We start from the raw sequence: 16,815 nt of genomic DNA, 5'->3' as shown, positions 1-16,815 counted from the left end.
TGGAACAATGCTCCGATGGGTTCCCGTGACATGGAAGCTATTGCAAAGTAAACTCGATAAAAGCAAAGCGATTGTGTCTTCAGTAGAAGCACTAAAATCCAATAAGACGTGTACGACTTGTTCGGTGTAGTGATTCAATTCTGCATCGATGTGAGGTCATCGGGTCACATGATGTTGAAGCTATAGGATACAATAAAGTGTCTATTATGAAACTGCTGATTCTCTCAAAAAGATATTCATGTAAAAAAAAAAAAAGCGCTCGAATCATTTCAAGGTCCCACGTGATGGCCATTTCCACGGATCATGTTTCCGTTGTCGAGGTCGACTAGAATAGATTTACATCGTGCACTTTTCTAAACTCACGTTGGTTTCTCACAGCATCTCTGGATAGTCTGTGTGTCTCTGTCCCACACGGCTTGATGGAGCTAACAAATAAAACAGACTTGTTAATGGAGATCATAAACCCTCCAGCAGCCTACGTGAAGAAAGAAAGTCGAACCAAATGAAAGTGCAAGGCAACACATTTTATTTCAAAGGCCTAATTGGCGTTAAGGTACAGCATATTAAATATTGTTAGTCCAGAGACGGTCATCGCAGAGTAACATACCATTCCTTCCTTCACATGATACATTCAGGCTGATTTTACATATTGTTAATGTGGCGCTAGCATGAGAAGGCTCAGTCTAACTGAAGGTCTGGTGTTTCCTGCAGGTACTTCCTGCCGCTGAACAGCTGAGGTTCTACCTGTCAGACACACTGAGAGTCCTCCCTCCTTTCCTCCCTCCTTTTCTCCAATTAAGACACTTCGTCGCTGTTCATTTGATTTCCTTACTGAGCGAGTAGCTTCTGTGTTAGTGTTGTGACAGTTCCTCAAGGAGCTGAATAATGTATTTTACATCCCTGCACATAATGGTATATTTCAATAAATATAATAAATAAAAAGTACAAATATCTGAATATGATGGAACCAGATCAAAGACACGTCTCCCGTCAGTGACACCACCCCACAGAGGATGGACACTTGGTGAAAGCAAGAGCGAGTGACGTAACTTTGTCTCGTAGAAAAACAATATTACTGTCATGATGAGCCGTGGAGAGGAAACACAAAGCGACTGCTGTCCTGTCCGTACATTCTGCTGCTCCTCGTTCACAGAGTCGTTATTCAGTCTGCAGACTTTAAGTCTTAGCGCTCCGACAAAGTGATAGCGTGGCATGTGGAAGGGTTTCACTTTGACACACTCCTCCTCCTCTCCTCGCTGTGCTGCAGTCCAGCTGTGTCCTTCAGTAATTCACTTTCCCGGGAACCTGCACGTTCACGCCGCTGTAGTCCACCATGTACATGGGCCACTGCTGAGAGAGAGAGGAACAGAGCCAAGTCAGGCGTGATGGTGGAGAACATCTCTCATTAGTACACATGGGGGTTTCGACCTCGCCTCAAGCACGGGAGTATGATATTCAGTTTGAGTAGATGTTGCTTCGAGAAGTGGAATAAGACCGTTTAGGTTTGATTACACAATGACTTTCACGACTCCCGTAGCCCTCGCCCATTGGTTCTTACTGAAAGGCACGTGTCTAATGGTACTAATAGTGTGTACAATAAATGCACTATGGTGTTTGACAATAACAAGGATATCACAGAACTTAATGAACCAAGACCCGAAGGTAAGATTTGAAAAGACTGGATTGCAGGACAACATATGTATCAAGTATCATATTACATTATCTTTATAAATAATGAGTTCAAAGTTTCTTTTACTCAGATCACATTCTGGGCCTTTGGTTTAAAGAGAAGAAGAACATGTCTGAGAAGGGAACTCATGTCCAAGATCCAATTTACCAAGAACAAACTTCTCTTAACCCTCCTGTTGTCTTCGGGTCAAATCTGACCGATTTACTTCTTTCATAAATCAGAACTTTTTAGTTTTACATTCGATTGCATTCAGACTTCATGACATCCTTCACAGGAGACATGTAAAATGGCTGATCGCCACTTTCATTGACTTTTGGATGATTTAGTCAACTTTGTAACCATGGTGACCGCCATAAAGAAAAGGAATTAGTAACCATCCGGATCAGATAAGACACACTCTAGATGTGTGTGTGTGTGTGTGTGTGTCCCTTATGTGCCCATCCCCCCACATGGATCACACAATACATGTTCAGTGTCTGTGAAGCTGACAATTGAGCGGCCCGACCGAGCAAGGAGGTGTGGGCATGAACACATGACGCACAGCCTCAATCCTGCTGGTTCTCCCCTCACAGCCTGCAGCCACCAGGACCTCACACACTCCCTCTCTAACAGCAAAACCCCAGAGCCTAAATGCCCAACAGGACACAGGTGAGAGGGGGGGGAGACCCCACAGAGCACCAGCACAAGCAACGGCAACAGACATGGGGAACACATTTCAAAATAAAATACAATAACCACCACATCAATCAATAATATAAACTGTGCACATATGCAAGGCCCGAAGCCGTCCGTGACAAAGTTACCTTCGTCACTGAGTCTATTCTGATGTTTAAATGACATGTAAAAAAAGGACAAAAATAGTAAATAATTTCATGTGAAGGAACTTCTTTTGTACATTTGATTAACATTAGGTTTTGGGTGTTAAGATGGCTCTGCAACGTATTTATTCATTTCACCATCAACAACGCTTTCCTGTTTTATTGAATAGACGTACCATTACTGGAATCTGATTGGTTGAGATCCCGTGTTCAGAGGAGGCGGGGCCTCGGCTGCTCTCCTGGACTCTCTTACGCTTTCGCCGATTAGTCGAGGCTTCTGTTCCTGCTAGAGACACACACACTTTGACTTTCCCGCGCCTTTAAAGAGTTCTGCTTTCACGAACTAAAGAAACGACACCTACCTGTGTTACAAGGCTGGCTGCAGATTTCTGCGAAAGGTCTGCGTGAGAGGAAAGAGAAACAGCTGCATTGGATCATGTTCACTAACGCTCTTAAATGATGCATGCTTTAAGTCTCTCGTCCATTCTTTCATCGTCACAATATTGTTCACTTTCCCCTTTCATTTACTTCTGCTGCTGAGGTGGATTTACTTTACATGCAAAGCATAAATGAACCACGATGAGCTCGAGCAGCAGGCGGCACAGAAACCCCGGTGACAGCGGACTGAATGTGCAGGACTCACTGGAGCTGGCTCACGATGTTGAACGTTATGTTATCTGCAGCTTGCAGCACTTTCTCCAGGCACACGATGTCGTAGGTGTTGGGGTTCCTGAAGGGGATATCGTCTGGAAGGCCACTGATCTCGACCGACTCCGGACTGCCGCGTATCAGTTTGTACGGGACCACCACGGAGCGGTCCAATCCCAGAGCCTCGCCTGAGCACCACAACACGATGAGAAACACACTTGGGTTTTTAAAGCAGAGGACGAGAGGGCGGCTTGTTTTTCTCAAAGCTCCACAAATAAAGCAAACCAGCAAGAACACCATGTCCTTGCTTTGCTCCTGGCTAAAGACTCTCTAACGTCTTCTGTTTTCTGCATCGATAATTAGATATCTTTTGCATCTGCTGACCTTTAAACATGTGTTCTGCTACAAGAGGCATTTACTGCTTTATCTACCTTACATTGGGTCCTTTGCTATTTGTATTTATTTGTATGTCTTGAGTATATTGTGTGTTGCATTGTTAGAGGACGGGACTTCGGGTGGCAGTATCATGGATGTGTAATGAGAAGTGGATACAGCGTGGGGGGCGGGGCCTCGTTCTTTCCTATGAGAGCTGCTCATTGGCGCATGAGGACAAAATGGCCCAACGTTACAGATTACCCAGCATGCCTAGCTGCCAGAGCAGAATAACCCGTATGTGCGCTCACAGAGCATGCGCTCCTTAAGCCCCGCCCCCCGAGCTCCCACTCTCGGCTCAGTAGAATGAATGGAGACAGAAAATAAATCTAGATTCGGCTTTTAGTGCATTTTATAACTTTAAGGACCGAATGATTCTAATAAGGGCTGTAAAATAGTTCATACTGGGAAGTTTATTTAGTCTAAAAAAAAGTATCCACCGATTTACAGACGTCTCTTTCCCAATGTTAGTCAATGGGGAAAAGTTGTTTCACGGCGTGAAGTTGTTTGCGGCCTGCCAGAAGAAGAAGAAGTAGTAGAAGAAGTAGTAGAAGAAGAAGTAGTAGAAGAAGAAGAAGAAGAAGTAGTAGAAGAAGAAGTAGAAGTAGTAGAAGAAGAAGTAGAAGAAGAAGTAGAAGTAGTAGAAGAAGAAGTAGAAGTAGTAGAAGAAGTAGAAGTAGTAGAAGTAGAAGAAGTAGTAGAAGTAGAAGAAGTAGTAGTAGAAGTAGAAGAAGTAGTAGAAGTAGAAGAAGTAGTAGAAGTAGAAGAAGTAGTAGAAGTAGAAGAAGTAGAAGAAGTAGTAGTAGTAGAAGAAGTAGTAGAAGAAGAAGAAGTAGTAGAAGAAGAAGTAGTAGAAGTAGAAGAAGTAGTAGAAGTAGAAGAAGTAGTAGAAGTAGTAGAAGAAGAAGAAGAAGTAGTAGAAGTAGTAGAAGAAGTAGTAGAAGTAGTAGTAGAAGAAGTAGTAGAAGTAGTAGAAGAAGAAGAAGAAGTAGTAGAAGTAGTAGAAGTAGTAGAAGAAGTAGTAGAAGTAGTAGTAGAAGAAGTAGTAGAAGTAGTAGAAGTAGAAGTAGTAGAAGTAGAAGTAGTAGAAGTAGTGACGTCAGCGCGATTTACTAGATAGTTCCAGGAAATAAAAGTTCCGGGAAGTATTCCTGGGAAAAGTACTTGGTGTGAAAGCGCCTATAATAATACATTTGATTTGTATTATTATTAATTATTTGTTAAATCACATGTCAATGAGCTGCTACCTCTTAGAGTAAACATCGAATGGTCTATAATACCTTACCTTTACAATAAAAGCAGCTAAAATAAACGTTGATATTTACCGTATTTCTTGTTAAACAGTTCCTTGACTTGCTCTCGAAGAACTACTTTCTCTCCCATGCGGTTTATATCATCATCGTCTGTGAGGAGGGGAGTTGGAGTTAAATAAAGTTCCTGCTGAAGCAACAGGAGAATAACTGAAGTGAAAACATGTTCTACTCACCACTTATTGAAGCGTACGCCTTCTTTAGTAAAGTGACACGTCGAGGTGCTGGCAGAAGGATACATAAGACATTGTTATTCATATTACACTCGTTCATATTAGTGTCTGTGCCCAATGAGGGTTATTTGATCAACTTTACGTTCCTACCTGGTTTTGGAATGAGTCCTTGGAAAGGTCTGCAAGGAAGAAAAGAGATAACACGTCATCTAGTCATACATTTCACTTTGAAATATAATCAAGCAGACTGTGACGGGGTTCTATTTGTCCGTTGAAAACATAGGCTTAGTCGGATGATTTAAGCTCCAAAACTTTATTTATAACAGCAACAAAAGAATATATACTGTTTGATAAAAGTGAAACAGTATAACTTAAATAAACAAAATCAAAGTTACCAAATTTGGTTGTCTATTACTCCTGGAGTAAACACATTCTAGCTGTTGCCTTCACTGCGACAATCTCCCGAATGCTTCTTCCAGGGCCAACACCGGCCCTTGTGTACCCATCGCCCCTCCCCACAGGCGTACCGTAAACCGGTTACACAATTATCCCCAAACCACATTGTCAACATAAATGTAATTTCCTCAAACATGAGGAAACTATCTGACCCAAACATACACAGGTTAACTACCTCTTAACAGTCATTCCCCGTAATTAATAAACACAAAATAAATAATAAATTACATCCTATTTAAATCACGGAAGTGATGCGCCTCCGTCTTTTCCACCTTCCCTTTGCTGGGGAGACGGCGGTGAGACGGCGGTGAGACTCCGCCCGCCGCTCCCCACGTAAGTAGGCTATGGTGTAATATAGTTAAATGTATGTTGAAATAATTGTAGACTCACAAGCGTGCACTTGTGGTCACGCTACAGAAAGGAAGGGGAAAAGGTGGACGTTTTAGTGATGATTTAACCTGATGTATTGACAAACGGAAGAGAGCAGGAAATGTTTGGTGTGTGTGTGTGTGTGTGTGTGTGTGTGTCGCCGCTACGGCTGTCAGTGGCGGAGTCAGTCACTCTGTGATCCGCTCCGTCACACAGACATATTGAAACTCTGGTGCCCTATACAAGTTACTCTGATACATACTCTGAGGGAAGATGTTACGTCAGTCCTGATTCTCACCGCCCGATAATAATATATAGATTTAAACCTTTGAATTCCACGGTTATTTTTAAATGTGAAATGAGAAGTAAAGGGATTAAACTTGAAAGCAATAATAAGTTATTTAATTATGCGTTAGTAAAGCAAACATATTATCATGACGGGCCAGAATATGAAAGCTTACTTAGGTCTGTTGTTACTAACAGGAACTGGAATAAGTAACTGGTACAATATGTGCGATATATATATGCCGTTAATAACTGTGCAATATATACCTGGCTGCTAAATCCTCAGAACTGTTACAGGATGTGCATTTTTTAAATGTTGTAACTTTTTATTTTATTCAATTTTCTATTATATTATAACTTTTTTATGCTTCTACGTAACATTACGCCGTCTTTGGCTCTTTTCTTCTGTAACAATGTACATTCCCCTCTGTGGGACTAATAAAGGTATTCTGATTGGTGTGACAGTGGTCATGTGACAGGAAGTCCCACCTGGTGATGGTGAAGTTGATCTTGTCGGCCACGGCCAGGATGCGCTCCAGGTTCTGGGACCCGAAGGTGCAGGGCTTCCTGAAGGGGATGCCGGGCGGGAGGCCCTCGATGATCACCGAGTCCGGGTTGTTCTTGATCCTCTTGTAAGGCACTTGGACCGGGTACTTGATGCCCAACGCCTCCCCGTACTTCCTGTTGAACATATCCTGGACCTGCTCCCGCAGCGTGTTGGCCAGGTCGATCCGGGACAGCTTGGACTCCAGGCACTCTGAGGGCCGAGACATTTACATTACAACATATTTAAAGGACCCCCCTATTTACTGTTCTTCATCAATATATCACAGGTCTCAGATATATACAGAGCCTGTCTCTGATTGGCTGAAACACCAAACAGATCTCTCTGTCTGTTACTTTAGATGAAAACAAGGAGCCCCTCCCCACGCCCCTCTGAGAGACATTTGGTTACAAAGAACTCAATGGAGCTCTAGAGGAGATTCAGGTGATAAGGGGGGGGGGGTTACCTTGTTGCTGATTGGCTAATGGTTACCCAAGACAATACATCGTGATGACATCATAAAAAAAGAGAGAGAATCTTTGTTCCTGAAACTTTCAGAGTCTCTTTCCACAGAGGGGACACATGTTGATGTAGAAGAGACATGGAGAAGAGGGGACACATGTTGATGTAGAAGAGACATGAAGACGAGGGGACACATGTTGATGTAGAAGAGACATGGAGAAGAGGGGACACATGTTGATGTAGAAGAGACATGGAGAAGAGGGGACACATGTTGATGTAGAAGAGACATGGAGAAGAGGGGACACATGTTGATGTAGAAGAGACATGGAGAAGAGGGGACACATGTTGATGTAGAAGAGACATGGAGAAGAGGGGACACATGTTGATGTAGAAGAGACATGGAGAAGAGGGGACACATGTTGATGTAGAAGAGACATGGAGAAGAGGGGACACATGTTGATGTAGAAGAGACATGGAGAAGAGGGGACACATGTTGATGTAGAAGAGACATGGAGAAGAGGGGACACATGTTGATGTAGAAGAGACATGAAGAAGAGGGGACACATGTTGATGTAGAAGAGACATGAAGAAGAGGGGACACATGTTGATGTAGAAGAGACATGAAGAAGAGGGGACACATGTTGATGTAGAGGAGACATGAAGAAGAGGGGACACATGTTGATGAAGAAGAGACATGAAGAAGAGGGGGACACATGTTGATGTAGAGGAGACATGAAGAAGAGGGGACACGTGTTGATGTAGAAGAGACATGAAGAAGAGGGGACACGTGTTGATGTAGAAGAGACATGGAGAAGAGGGGACACGTGTTGATGTAGAAGAGACATGAAGAAGAGGGGACACGTGTTGATGTAGAAGAGACATGAAGAAGAGGGGACACATGTTGATGAAGAAGAGACATGAAGAAGAGGGGACACATGTTGATGTAGAAGAGACATGAAGAAGAGGGGACACATGTTGATGTAGAAGAGACATGAAGAAGAGGGGACACATGTTGATGTAGAAGAGACATGGAGAAGAGGGGACACATGTTGATGTAGAAGAGACATGAAGAAGAGGGGACACATGTTGATGTAGAAGAGACATGAAGAAGAGGGGACACATGTTGATGAAGAAGAGACATGAAGAAGAGGGGACACATGTTGATGTAGAAGAGACATGAAGAAGAGGGGACACATGTTGATGTAGAAGAGACATGGAGAAGAGGGGACACATGTTGATGTAGAAGAGACATGAAGAAGAGGGGACACATGTTGATGTAGAAGAGACATGAAGAAGAGGGGACACATGTTGATGTAGAAGAGACATGGAGAAGAGGGGACACATGTTGATGTAGAAGAGACATGGAGAAGAGGGGACACATGTTGATGTAGAAGAGACATGAAGAAGTGGATTTTGCATAATAGGCGACCTTTAAAGTCTGTTTTAGTTACTCAGCATTCTCCAGATGTCTCTGGAGACGGTGAGAAGTGATGAGGACATCATTAATTTAAAGGAATCCGGCCCTCGGTTATTCTCTCCCTGGTGTTTGTGTTTTGTCTTTTAAGTATTTGCTGTTATTTATTTTGTGAAAAATGTGGAGTTTGAACAGTAAATAGACTTGAACGTAAAGAACGTACTAAAAGATGAAAGAGATAGTCATAAAGACAGAGAACTGGTAAACACCACGACACAGAGCTCATTCACGTCTAGCATACATACATACATCCAAAGTGTGTGTACCTGGGAAGCCCGGCCTCAGCGCCGCAGCGTCCTCTGGAGAATCCTCCTTGAAGTCCAGCTCTTTGGGAAGAACATTTCAAAGGTTCAACTTTTGTTGTGGATGCTTTAAGACTCACTGAGGACACCACACGCTCACAGCCTCTTCTGTTCCAGCAGCTTAGCTCTGGCACAAAGAAAGGTAGCGATAGCGGCAAGGACTTTCCCCCCCCCCTCAGAAAGAGGTTTTAAAAATAGCACGTAGAGGACGGAGCAAACGGCATCTCCAAGCAGACGGCGCAACATTCTGCTCAGACTTGATCTTCAGAGCTTTCCATTCTAAAGTCTGCGGCACGGCAACGGCCTTTTGAAATGTAGGGAAAATTACTTCAAGGTTCAATATTTGTGATCAAGATGTTCTCCTATTAGAGGTTGGTTTGAACTTGTCATGTTAGCATACACACTTTGTGGGAGTTGTGGCCAATAAGGACACGTCCATGAGGTCGTCTATGAACACCAAATCACTGTACGTTTATCTTTAAAGGTGGGGTAGGTAATTCACTTCAGACACACTTGGAATGCTCTTAACATCCCGATAGCAATGAATATATTAAAAAATATCATCTCAGTGGAAGCCGTGGCGCTGTAAAAAGCTCGACCAATCATCTGAGCCGGCTAAAGTGACTGGACGGCCTTCCTGCCTGTCAGCCTTCCATCTGGGCACAGACTTATCTCGTGCCCTCATTGGTCATGTGCGCGTTCGTGTGTGTTGGAGGAGGGGCTCTGTGAGGAAGGGGCAGGTTTTTCCGGTTGTGTATTTTGAAGTTCTAGCGCACTCGAGCCGGTTTCTCCATTCTTACCTCCCCCACCTTTAAGGAGAGTTTTTCTTCTTCAAAAATATGGTGCAAAGAAACCCCCAACTTGATCAAGCAACTGAACAAATGGATAAATGGGAATCACACACCTCTGAACCGCAAAGCATCATGGTATATGTAGTGATCTGGAGCCACACATTGCGTAACTTGCATGATCTAAACGACAAATGACTAACGTAGCAACAATAAACAAACAATTACAAATGCATGCGCTAAGTGGCTTTATTCTTTAATCATTAAGCTTCTCTTCTTGGTGTAGTTAGTTAGCGAACCCCTTCCTGGTTTAGTTGTCATATTTTAAGACATTCTCCTCAACAAAAATAAACCTTATTGAGGCGTGAATTTCAGCAAAGTCTTCCTATCTCACTGAAAAGGGAAAAGGCTTGTTTTAGTTATTGTTCAGTTAAAATGCATTTTGGATAAAAGCCAAACAAAACACACCTGGATCACAGATGGGCATTGAAGGCATCTCTTGTTTGACCTGCTCGGTTAGCAGCTCCGGCCTGCAGACAGACAACAAGACAACATTAGAAACAGTGAAGGAATCTCTACATTAAAGCATCTCGTCTAAACACAGCCTTGTTTAACTGTTAAAGGTCACCTATTGTGCAAAATCCACTTCTTCATGTCTCTTCTACATCAACATGTGTCCCCTCTGTGTAAAGAGATTCTCTCTCTTTTTGTCCTGATCCATTTCTATAAAAACCTGTCTGACACTTTGTGATGTCATAACGATGTTTTGGCTTGAGTAACCATTAGCCAATCAGCAACCAAGGTAACCCCCCCCCTTATCACCTGAACCTCCTCCTAGAGCAGTGCTTCTCAAAGTGTGGTCTGTGACCGCCCCCTAGTGGTCCGTGAGTATATTGGTAACATTTCACATTTGAAATAAATAAATACATTTAAGTTTTCCGCACTCTTGCGGGAATATCTCCGCAATGGAGCGAGTTTAAGTTTAACTTTCGATTGCATGATATAGCCCAGCGCAACACCTTCATCACACATGTTACGACTTGTTTGTAATATTTGCAGGTGATTTGTAATCTGTTCTGGCGTTCTGGCGATTTACTCGGAAGGCTTCAGTCGAAGCTGCAGGGACTCCCAGCAGCTTCTACTGAAGCCTTCCCCAACTCCGGGGACTTCCGGCCGGGGACTTTGGGCGGCAGTATACGCCGTGAAGTGGTTTGCGGCCTGCCAGTAAACCCAAAGCAGAAGAAGAAGAAGTGACGTCAGCGGCTTCATTTGCCTAATCCACCCCCAGGGACTTATTCCGGTGTGAACGCGATCTGTACTTTGTTCATGAGAACTAAAGAGTTCTCATGAACCTTTGTGGGAAAAGTACTGCGGTGTGAACATGGGCGCGGGAAGGGGGGTGCTGAGGGCGCTGCAGCACCCCCTAGCGGCAGGCAGGCGGTGCGGAGCTCCCCTGTCTGAATTATTATTTGACGGTTATTGCTGCTCCCGCTGTGCATAATCTGTGTAATATGTAGCCAATAAATTCCACATTGTTGGCTACAATTCTGTAGCCCCGGACAATTCTACCTCAATAATATAATACATTAACCGTGCTTTACGTGAACCTCATCATGACACTAGAGAGGACGGCAGGACTGTAATTTCCCGTGTTCAGTGAATGCAACAGAGGCAAGACACCAGACCAATCAGAGAGTTGCATGGAAATAAAAGTGTGCTTGTGTCATTCAAGCTCGGCTCTGTGTGTGTGTGTGTGTGTGTGTGTGTGTGTGTGTGTGTGTGTGTGTGTGTGTGTGTGTGTGTGTGTGTGTGTGTGTGTGTGTGTGTGTGTGTAAATAGCACATTTAGTGTGTGTGTGTGAGAGAGAGAGAGAGAGAGAGAGAGAGAGAGAGAGAGAGAGAGAGAGAGAGAGAGAGAGACCGGTGCCAGCAGGGACCGTGTTGTTAGCATCTGGTGCTAGCTGCACTAACGGACATAAGGAGCTGTTTGTTCCACAACAAGCTGGAGGAGAGCTCTCCTCTCAGACTGAGAGGCTCAGGTGAGCTAAAGGACTCTCTCAGGGTTTAGATAGTTAACTTTAGTCTAAGTTATCTCAGTGGGTCTCAAACGGTTTGGTCACAAATTATTTAAAAGATTATTTCCGCGGCACACCTTCATATGATCATTATAGTTATAAAACAAACAAGAGAATAAAGGAAAAACAGGTATGAAATACTATATGGCAGTAAAACAAGAACACAGTTTGAAAGGGGAGTGATTTGTAAAATATCCATAAAGAGGAGCATCCCCCCGGACCCCCCTAGAGGAGGTGAGGTCCGCTCCCCACTCGTAAAAAAAAGCACTTTACCCCTGCCTCTATGCCGTGAGCTGATTATCGAGCCTTCATTGTAGCAGTCGCGGGTGTACTGTGTGCGTGCGTGTGGGGATTGCTTTTGTGCGTGCTCTATAGTGCCCGTAATAGTGTTCACTGGAGTCCAGCACCTCAGCACCCCCACTCAAAATACCTTCCCGCGCCTCTGGGTGTGAAAGCGCCTAATTTCATCTTAAGCAGTGTTTCTCAAACTTTCTCATACCAAGGACACTTAACCAATACAAAAATACTCGCGGACCACCTAACTCCACAAATAACTCAAAACACATCGTTTTTCTAGAACAGATTACAAATCGCCTGAAAATGGTACAAACAGGTGGCAACATGTGTGACGAAGGTGTTGCCCTGGGCTATATCATGCAATAGAAAATGAAACTTAGGCTCGCTCCATTACGGAGATATTCCCGCGAGACTGCGGAAAACTTAAATTTATTTATTTATTTCAAATGTGAAATGTTACCAATATACTCACGGACCACTAGGGGGCGCTCATCTAAAGTAACAGACAGAGAATCAGCACTTTTGAAACAGGGCTGAAACAGAGGGGGTTATGGGATGCTGCAATTATCTGTTTGGTGTTTCAGCCAATCAGAGACAGGCTCTGTATATATCTGAGACCTGTGATATATTGATGAAAAACAGTATAATAGGGGTCCTTTAAATGAAGGTACGGGATGTGATTTTCTCACACCACTTCTCTGGCTCTCACCTGTTGATCACAAACTGGATCTGGCTGCCGACGGCTAGGATCTTCCTCAGTCTGTTCGCTCCGAGGCAGCTGGGCCTCCGGAGGGCGATCCCCTCGGGCATCCCGGTGACGTACAGATCCTCCGGGTACATCTGGAACTTGGAGTAGGGAACCTTGGCGGGTTCAGGCAGGCCCAGAGCGTCAGCTGGGGGGGGGGGGCAGGAGAGGTTAGCTTGTGAATAGAGTGGTGCAGGAATGAGTCAGAAAACCTGGAGATGAGTCAGCGTTTTATCCCTTCAGATTCTCTCGTCTCAAAGTCAATTAGGGTTTGAATGTGTTTTTGGTTAGACGCCTAAAAGAAGGTCTGTGGAATGCCTCAAACGGCTCAGAAATCCATCGTGGCTGCACTAATTTTTAATAGAATACCACATGTTCAATATTTACGATCAGACCTCCTGTTGTGCGGGGAGCTTCCCTCTGATTAAACTCCTCTGACACGTAATTACGCTTGATCTCTTTAAATCCTTTAATTTGCCGCACATTTAGAAGACTAATTCTGAAGTGTTAAATCATTTAAACGACTTAAACGTTACAATATTAATATTTAAAGGGACTATAAAAGCTTGCCTTACACTGGGAAATAGTGTCTTGCTGCAGTATTAATGCACCAGATTTGACCCTCTCCCCAGAGATGGCAAAAGTACACACATCCTTTACTCAAGTAGAAGTACAGATACTCGTGTTTAAAAATACTCTGGTAAAAGTAGAAGTACTGACTAAACTTCTTTACTCAAGTAAAAGTAAAGAGGCTTTGAAGTGTACTTCAGTAAAAAGTACCCATACCTAGCAGCTGTTTTAAAGAGTACCTGACCTCCCTTTATATTAATAGAACAATAATGTCATTGTTAGCTAATGAATGTTTCCATGCTGAACAACGGCAACATGACAACGTTTCCATTGGTCCCTCTTCTTTAGAGAAGACCAGGAAGTGATGGATCCACGGATCGTGTTCCAATCAATAGGCACGCAATGACTCTAAAGAATAATGACCACGCACCAACACACATTCAGACTAAAGGAACCAGCTGTTTGGGAAATGAGAGAAGTAGAAAGTACAGGTATTTGAGTTCAACATGTAAGAAGTAGAAAGTACAGGTATTTGAGTTCAACATGTGAGAAGTAGAAAGTACAGGTATTTGAGTTCAACATGTGAGAAGTAGAAAGTACAGGTATTTGGGTTCAACGTGTAAGAAGTAGAAAGTACAGGTATTTGAGTTCAACATGTAAGAAGTAGAAAGTACAGGTATTTGAGTTCAACATGTGAGAAGTAGAAAGTACAGGTATTTGAGTTCAACATGTGAGAAGTAGAAAGTACAGGTATTTGGGTTCAACGTGTAAGAAGTAGAAAGTACAGGTATTTGTGTTCAACATGTAAGAAGTAGAAAGTACAGGTATTTGAGTTCAACATGTAAGAAGTAGAAAGTACAGGTATTTGAGTTCAACATGAGAGAAGTAGAAAGTACAGGTATTTGAGTTCAACATGTGAGAAGTAGAAAGTACAGGTATTTGTGTTTCAACATGTGAGAAGTAGAAAGTACAGGTATTTGAGTTCAACATGTAAGAAGTAGAAAGTACAGGTATTTGTGTTCAACATGTAAGAAGTAGAAAGTACAGGTATTTGAGTTCAACATGTAAGAAGTAGAAAGTACAGGTATTTGTGTTCAACATGTAAGAAGTAGAAAGTACAGGTATTTGTGTTCAAAATATAAGAAGTAGAAAGTACAGGTATTTGTGTTCAAATATAAGAAGTAGAAAGTACAGGTATTTGTGTTCAACATGTAAGAAGTAGAAAGTACAGGTATTTGTGTTCAACATGAGAGAAGTAGAAAGTAAAGGTATTTGTGTTCAACATGAGAGAAGTAGAAAGTACAGGTATTTGTGTTCAAAATATACGAAGTAGAAAGTAAAGGTATTTGGGTTCAACATGAGAGAAGTAGAAAGTACAGGTATTTGTGTTCAAAATATAAGAAGTAGAAAGTACAGGTATTTGGGTTCAACATGAGAGAAGTAGAAAGTAAAGGTATTTGGGTTCAACATGAGAGAAGTAGAAAGTACAGGTATTTGTGTTCAAAATATACGAAGTAGAAAGTAAAGGTATTTGGGTTCAACATGAGAGAAGTAGAAAGTACAGGTATTTGTGTTCAAAATATAAGAAGTAGAAAGTAAAGGTATTTGTGTTCAAAATGTAAGAAGTAGAAAGTACAGGTATTTGTGTTCAAAATATAAGAAGTAGAAAGTACAGGTATTTGTGTTCAACATGTAAGAAGTAGAAAGTACAGGTATTTGTGTTCAACATGTAAGAAGTAGAAAGTACAGGTATTTGTGTTCAACATGTAAGAAGTAGAAAGTACAGGTATTTGTGTTCAACATGTAAGAAGTAGAAAGTACAGGTATTTGTGTTCAAAATGTAAGAAGTAGAAAGTACAGGTATTTGTGTTCAACATGTAAGAAGTAGAAAGTACAGGTATTTGTGTTCAACATGTAAGAAGTAGAAAGTACAGGTATTTGTGTTCAAAATGTAAGAAGTAGAAAGTACAGGTATTTGTGTTCAACATGTAAGAAGTAGAAAGTACAGGTATTTGTGTTCAACATGTAAGAAGTAGAAAGTACAGGTATTTGTGTTCAACATGTAAGAAGTAGAAAGTACAGGTATTTGAGTTCAACATGTAAGAAGTAGAAAGTACAGGTATTTGTGTTCAACATGTAAGAAGTAGAAAGTACAGGTATTTGTGTTCAAAATGTAAGAAGTAGAAAGTACAGGTATTTGTATTCAACATGTAAGAAGTAGAAAGTACAGGTATTAGTGTTCAACATGTAAGAAGTAGAAAGTACAGGTATTTGTGTTCAACATGTAAGAAGTAGAAAGTACAGGTATTTGTGTTCAACATGTAAGAAGTAGAAAGTACAGGTATTTGAGTTCAACATGTAAGAAGTAGAAAGTACAGGTATTTGAGTTCAACATGTAAGAAGTAGAAAGTACAGGTATTTGTGTTCAAAATGTAAGTCAAAAGTCGTCAGAAAAATAAAAGTACTGATACCAGAAAAGTGTACTCAAGTACAGTAACGAAGTATTTGTACTCCACTACTTCCCACCTCTGCCTCTCCCACAGAAACTCACCGTACTTCACGCTGAACAGACTCTCCACTTGTCTCCGGAGCTGCAGGATCATTTCACCAATGTCCTCCACCAGGCTGCCAGCTGAACGAGTCAAACAGATGCAAAGTATTCACAGAGAGAGCATTAAAGAGAGTTATTACAGCAGGGCAGCTGGGGGAGTCTTCCCACCTGTGCACATTACTTCTCTCCCCCCCTCAGCAGCTTTGTTTTGATGAATTCCCCTCGCCCTCTCTGACCTGGTAATGACAAACTCACTGTGCGCTGTATTAATCACTGCAGACCATAACAAATGGACGGAGCAAAGACAGATGGTAAAAGATGGAAATGGGGCTAAAAAATTAAGTGGATGTGACTTAAATCAAAAGAAATGTGCTGCACCTGAAGTAAGTTCATAGAATTACATATGTACTAAAGCGTCTCCAGCGGGTCCAGCGGTCTCGTGTGGACGGACACGTTTATTGAGCCGATTGCGTGTGAACGTAAGACTTTTTTGATATCGAATTCGGTTCATTCGCAACCATGCTTGGGAGGTCTTCCTCGCTGCTTTTGGTGTATTTTGTGGCCGAAGTACAGCGCCACTTACAGGCCCGGTATATGTACTACAGCGTCTCCAGCGGGGCGCGCGGTCTCGTGTGAACGGAAGACTTTTTTGATATCGAATTTGGTTCATTCGTTTCCGTCTCCGTGTAAATGGGGCCTTAGTCTAAAGGTGCAGGTCCATGTTAGATAGAGGAGGGGTTTGGGGTCTTTGAGGAGCAGTCTGGTCTCTAACACATTATCTACCAATCATTGTGGGCAGCGGGACTACAGGACAACTCAACATCTGG

General features: G+C 42.5%; 1 protein-coding gene across 1 annotated transcript in view; it reads right to left on the bottom strand.

Moving 5' to 3' along the window:
• Positions 1-503: 503 nt before the first annotated feature.
• Positions 504-16,815, bottom strand: part of gtf2ird1 (GTF2I repeat domain containing 1) — a 65,289-nt gene continuing 48,977 nt past the window's right edge. The window contains exons 16-27 of the mRNA XM_034099584.1: positions 15,989-16,069; positions 12,832-13,015; positions 10,220-10,281; positions 8,928-8,987; positions 6,671-6,938; positions 5,222-5,250; positions 5,075-5,122; positions 4,914-4,991; positions 3,152-3,344; positions 2,871-2,908; positions 2,685-2,794; positions 504-1,350 (exon numbers count right to left, since the gene is read on the bottom strand). Of these exons, the coding sequence (XP_033955475.1) occupies positions 1,282-1,350; positions 2,685-2,794; positions 2,871-2,908; positions 3,152-3,344; positions 4,914-4,991; positions 5,075-5,122; positions 5,222-5,250; positions 6,671-6,938; positions 8,928-8,987; positions 10,220-10,281; positions 12,832-13,015; positions 15,989-16,069 (1,220 nt within the window). The 3' untranslated portion in view covers positions 504-1,281. The remainder of the gene's footprint in view (positions 1,351-2,684; positions 2,795-2,870; positions 2,909-3,151; positions 3,345-4,913; positions 4,992-5,074; positions 5,123-5,221; positions 5,251-6,670; positions 6,939-8,927; positions 8,988-10,219; positions 10,282-12,831; positions 13,016-15,988; positions 16,070-16,815) is intronic.

Source organism: Pseudochaenichthys georgianus, chromosome 14 (assembly GCF_902827115.2).
Source record: "Pseudochaenichthys georgianus chromosome 14, fPseGeo1.2, whole genome shotgun sequence".
Lineage (NCBI taxonomy): Eukaryota > Metazoa > Chordata > Actinopteri > Perciformes > Channichthyidae > Pseudochaenichthys > Pseudochaenichthys georgianus.
The sequence above is the reverse complement of the archived record's forward strand: the minus strand, read 5'-3'. Positions and strand labels throughout refer to the sequence as shown.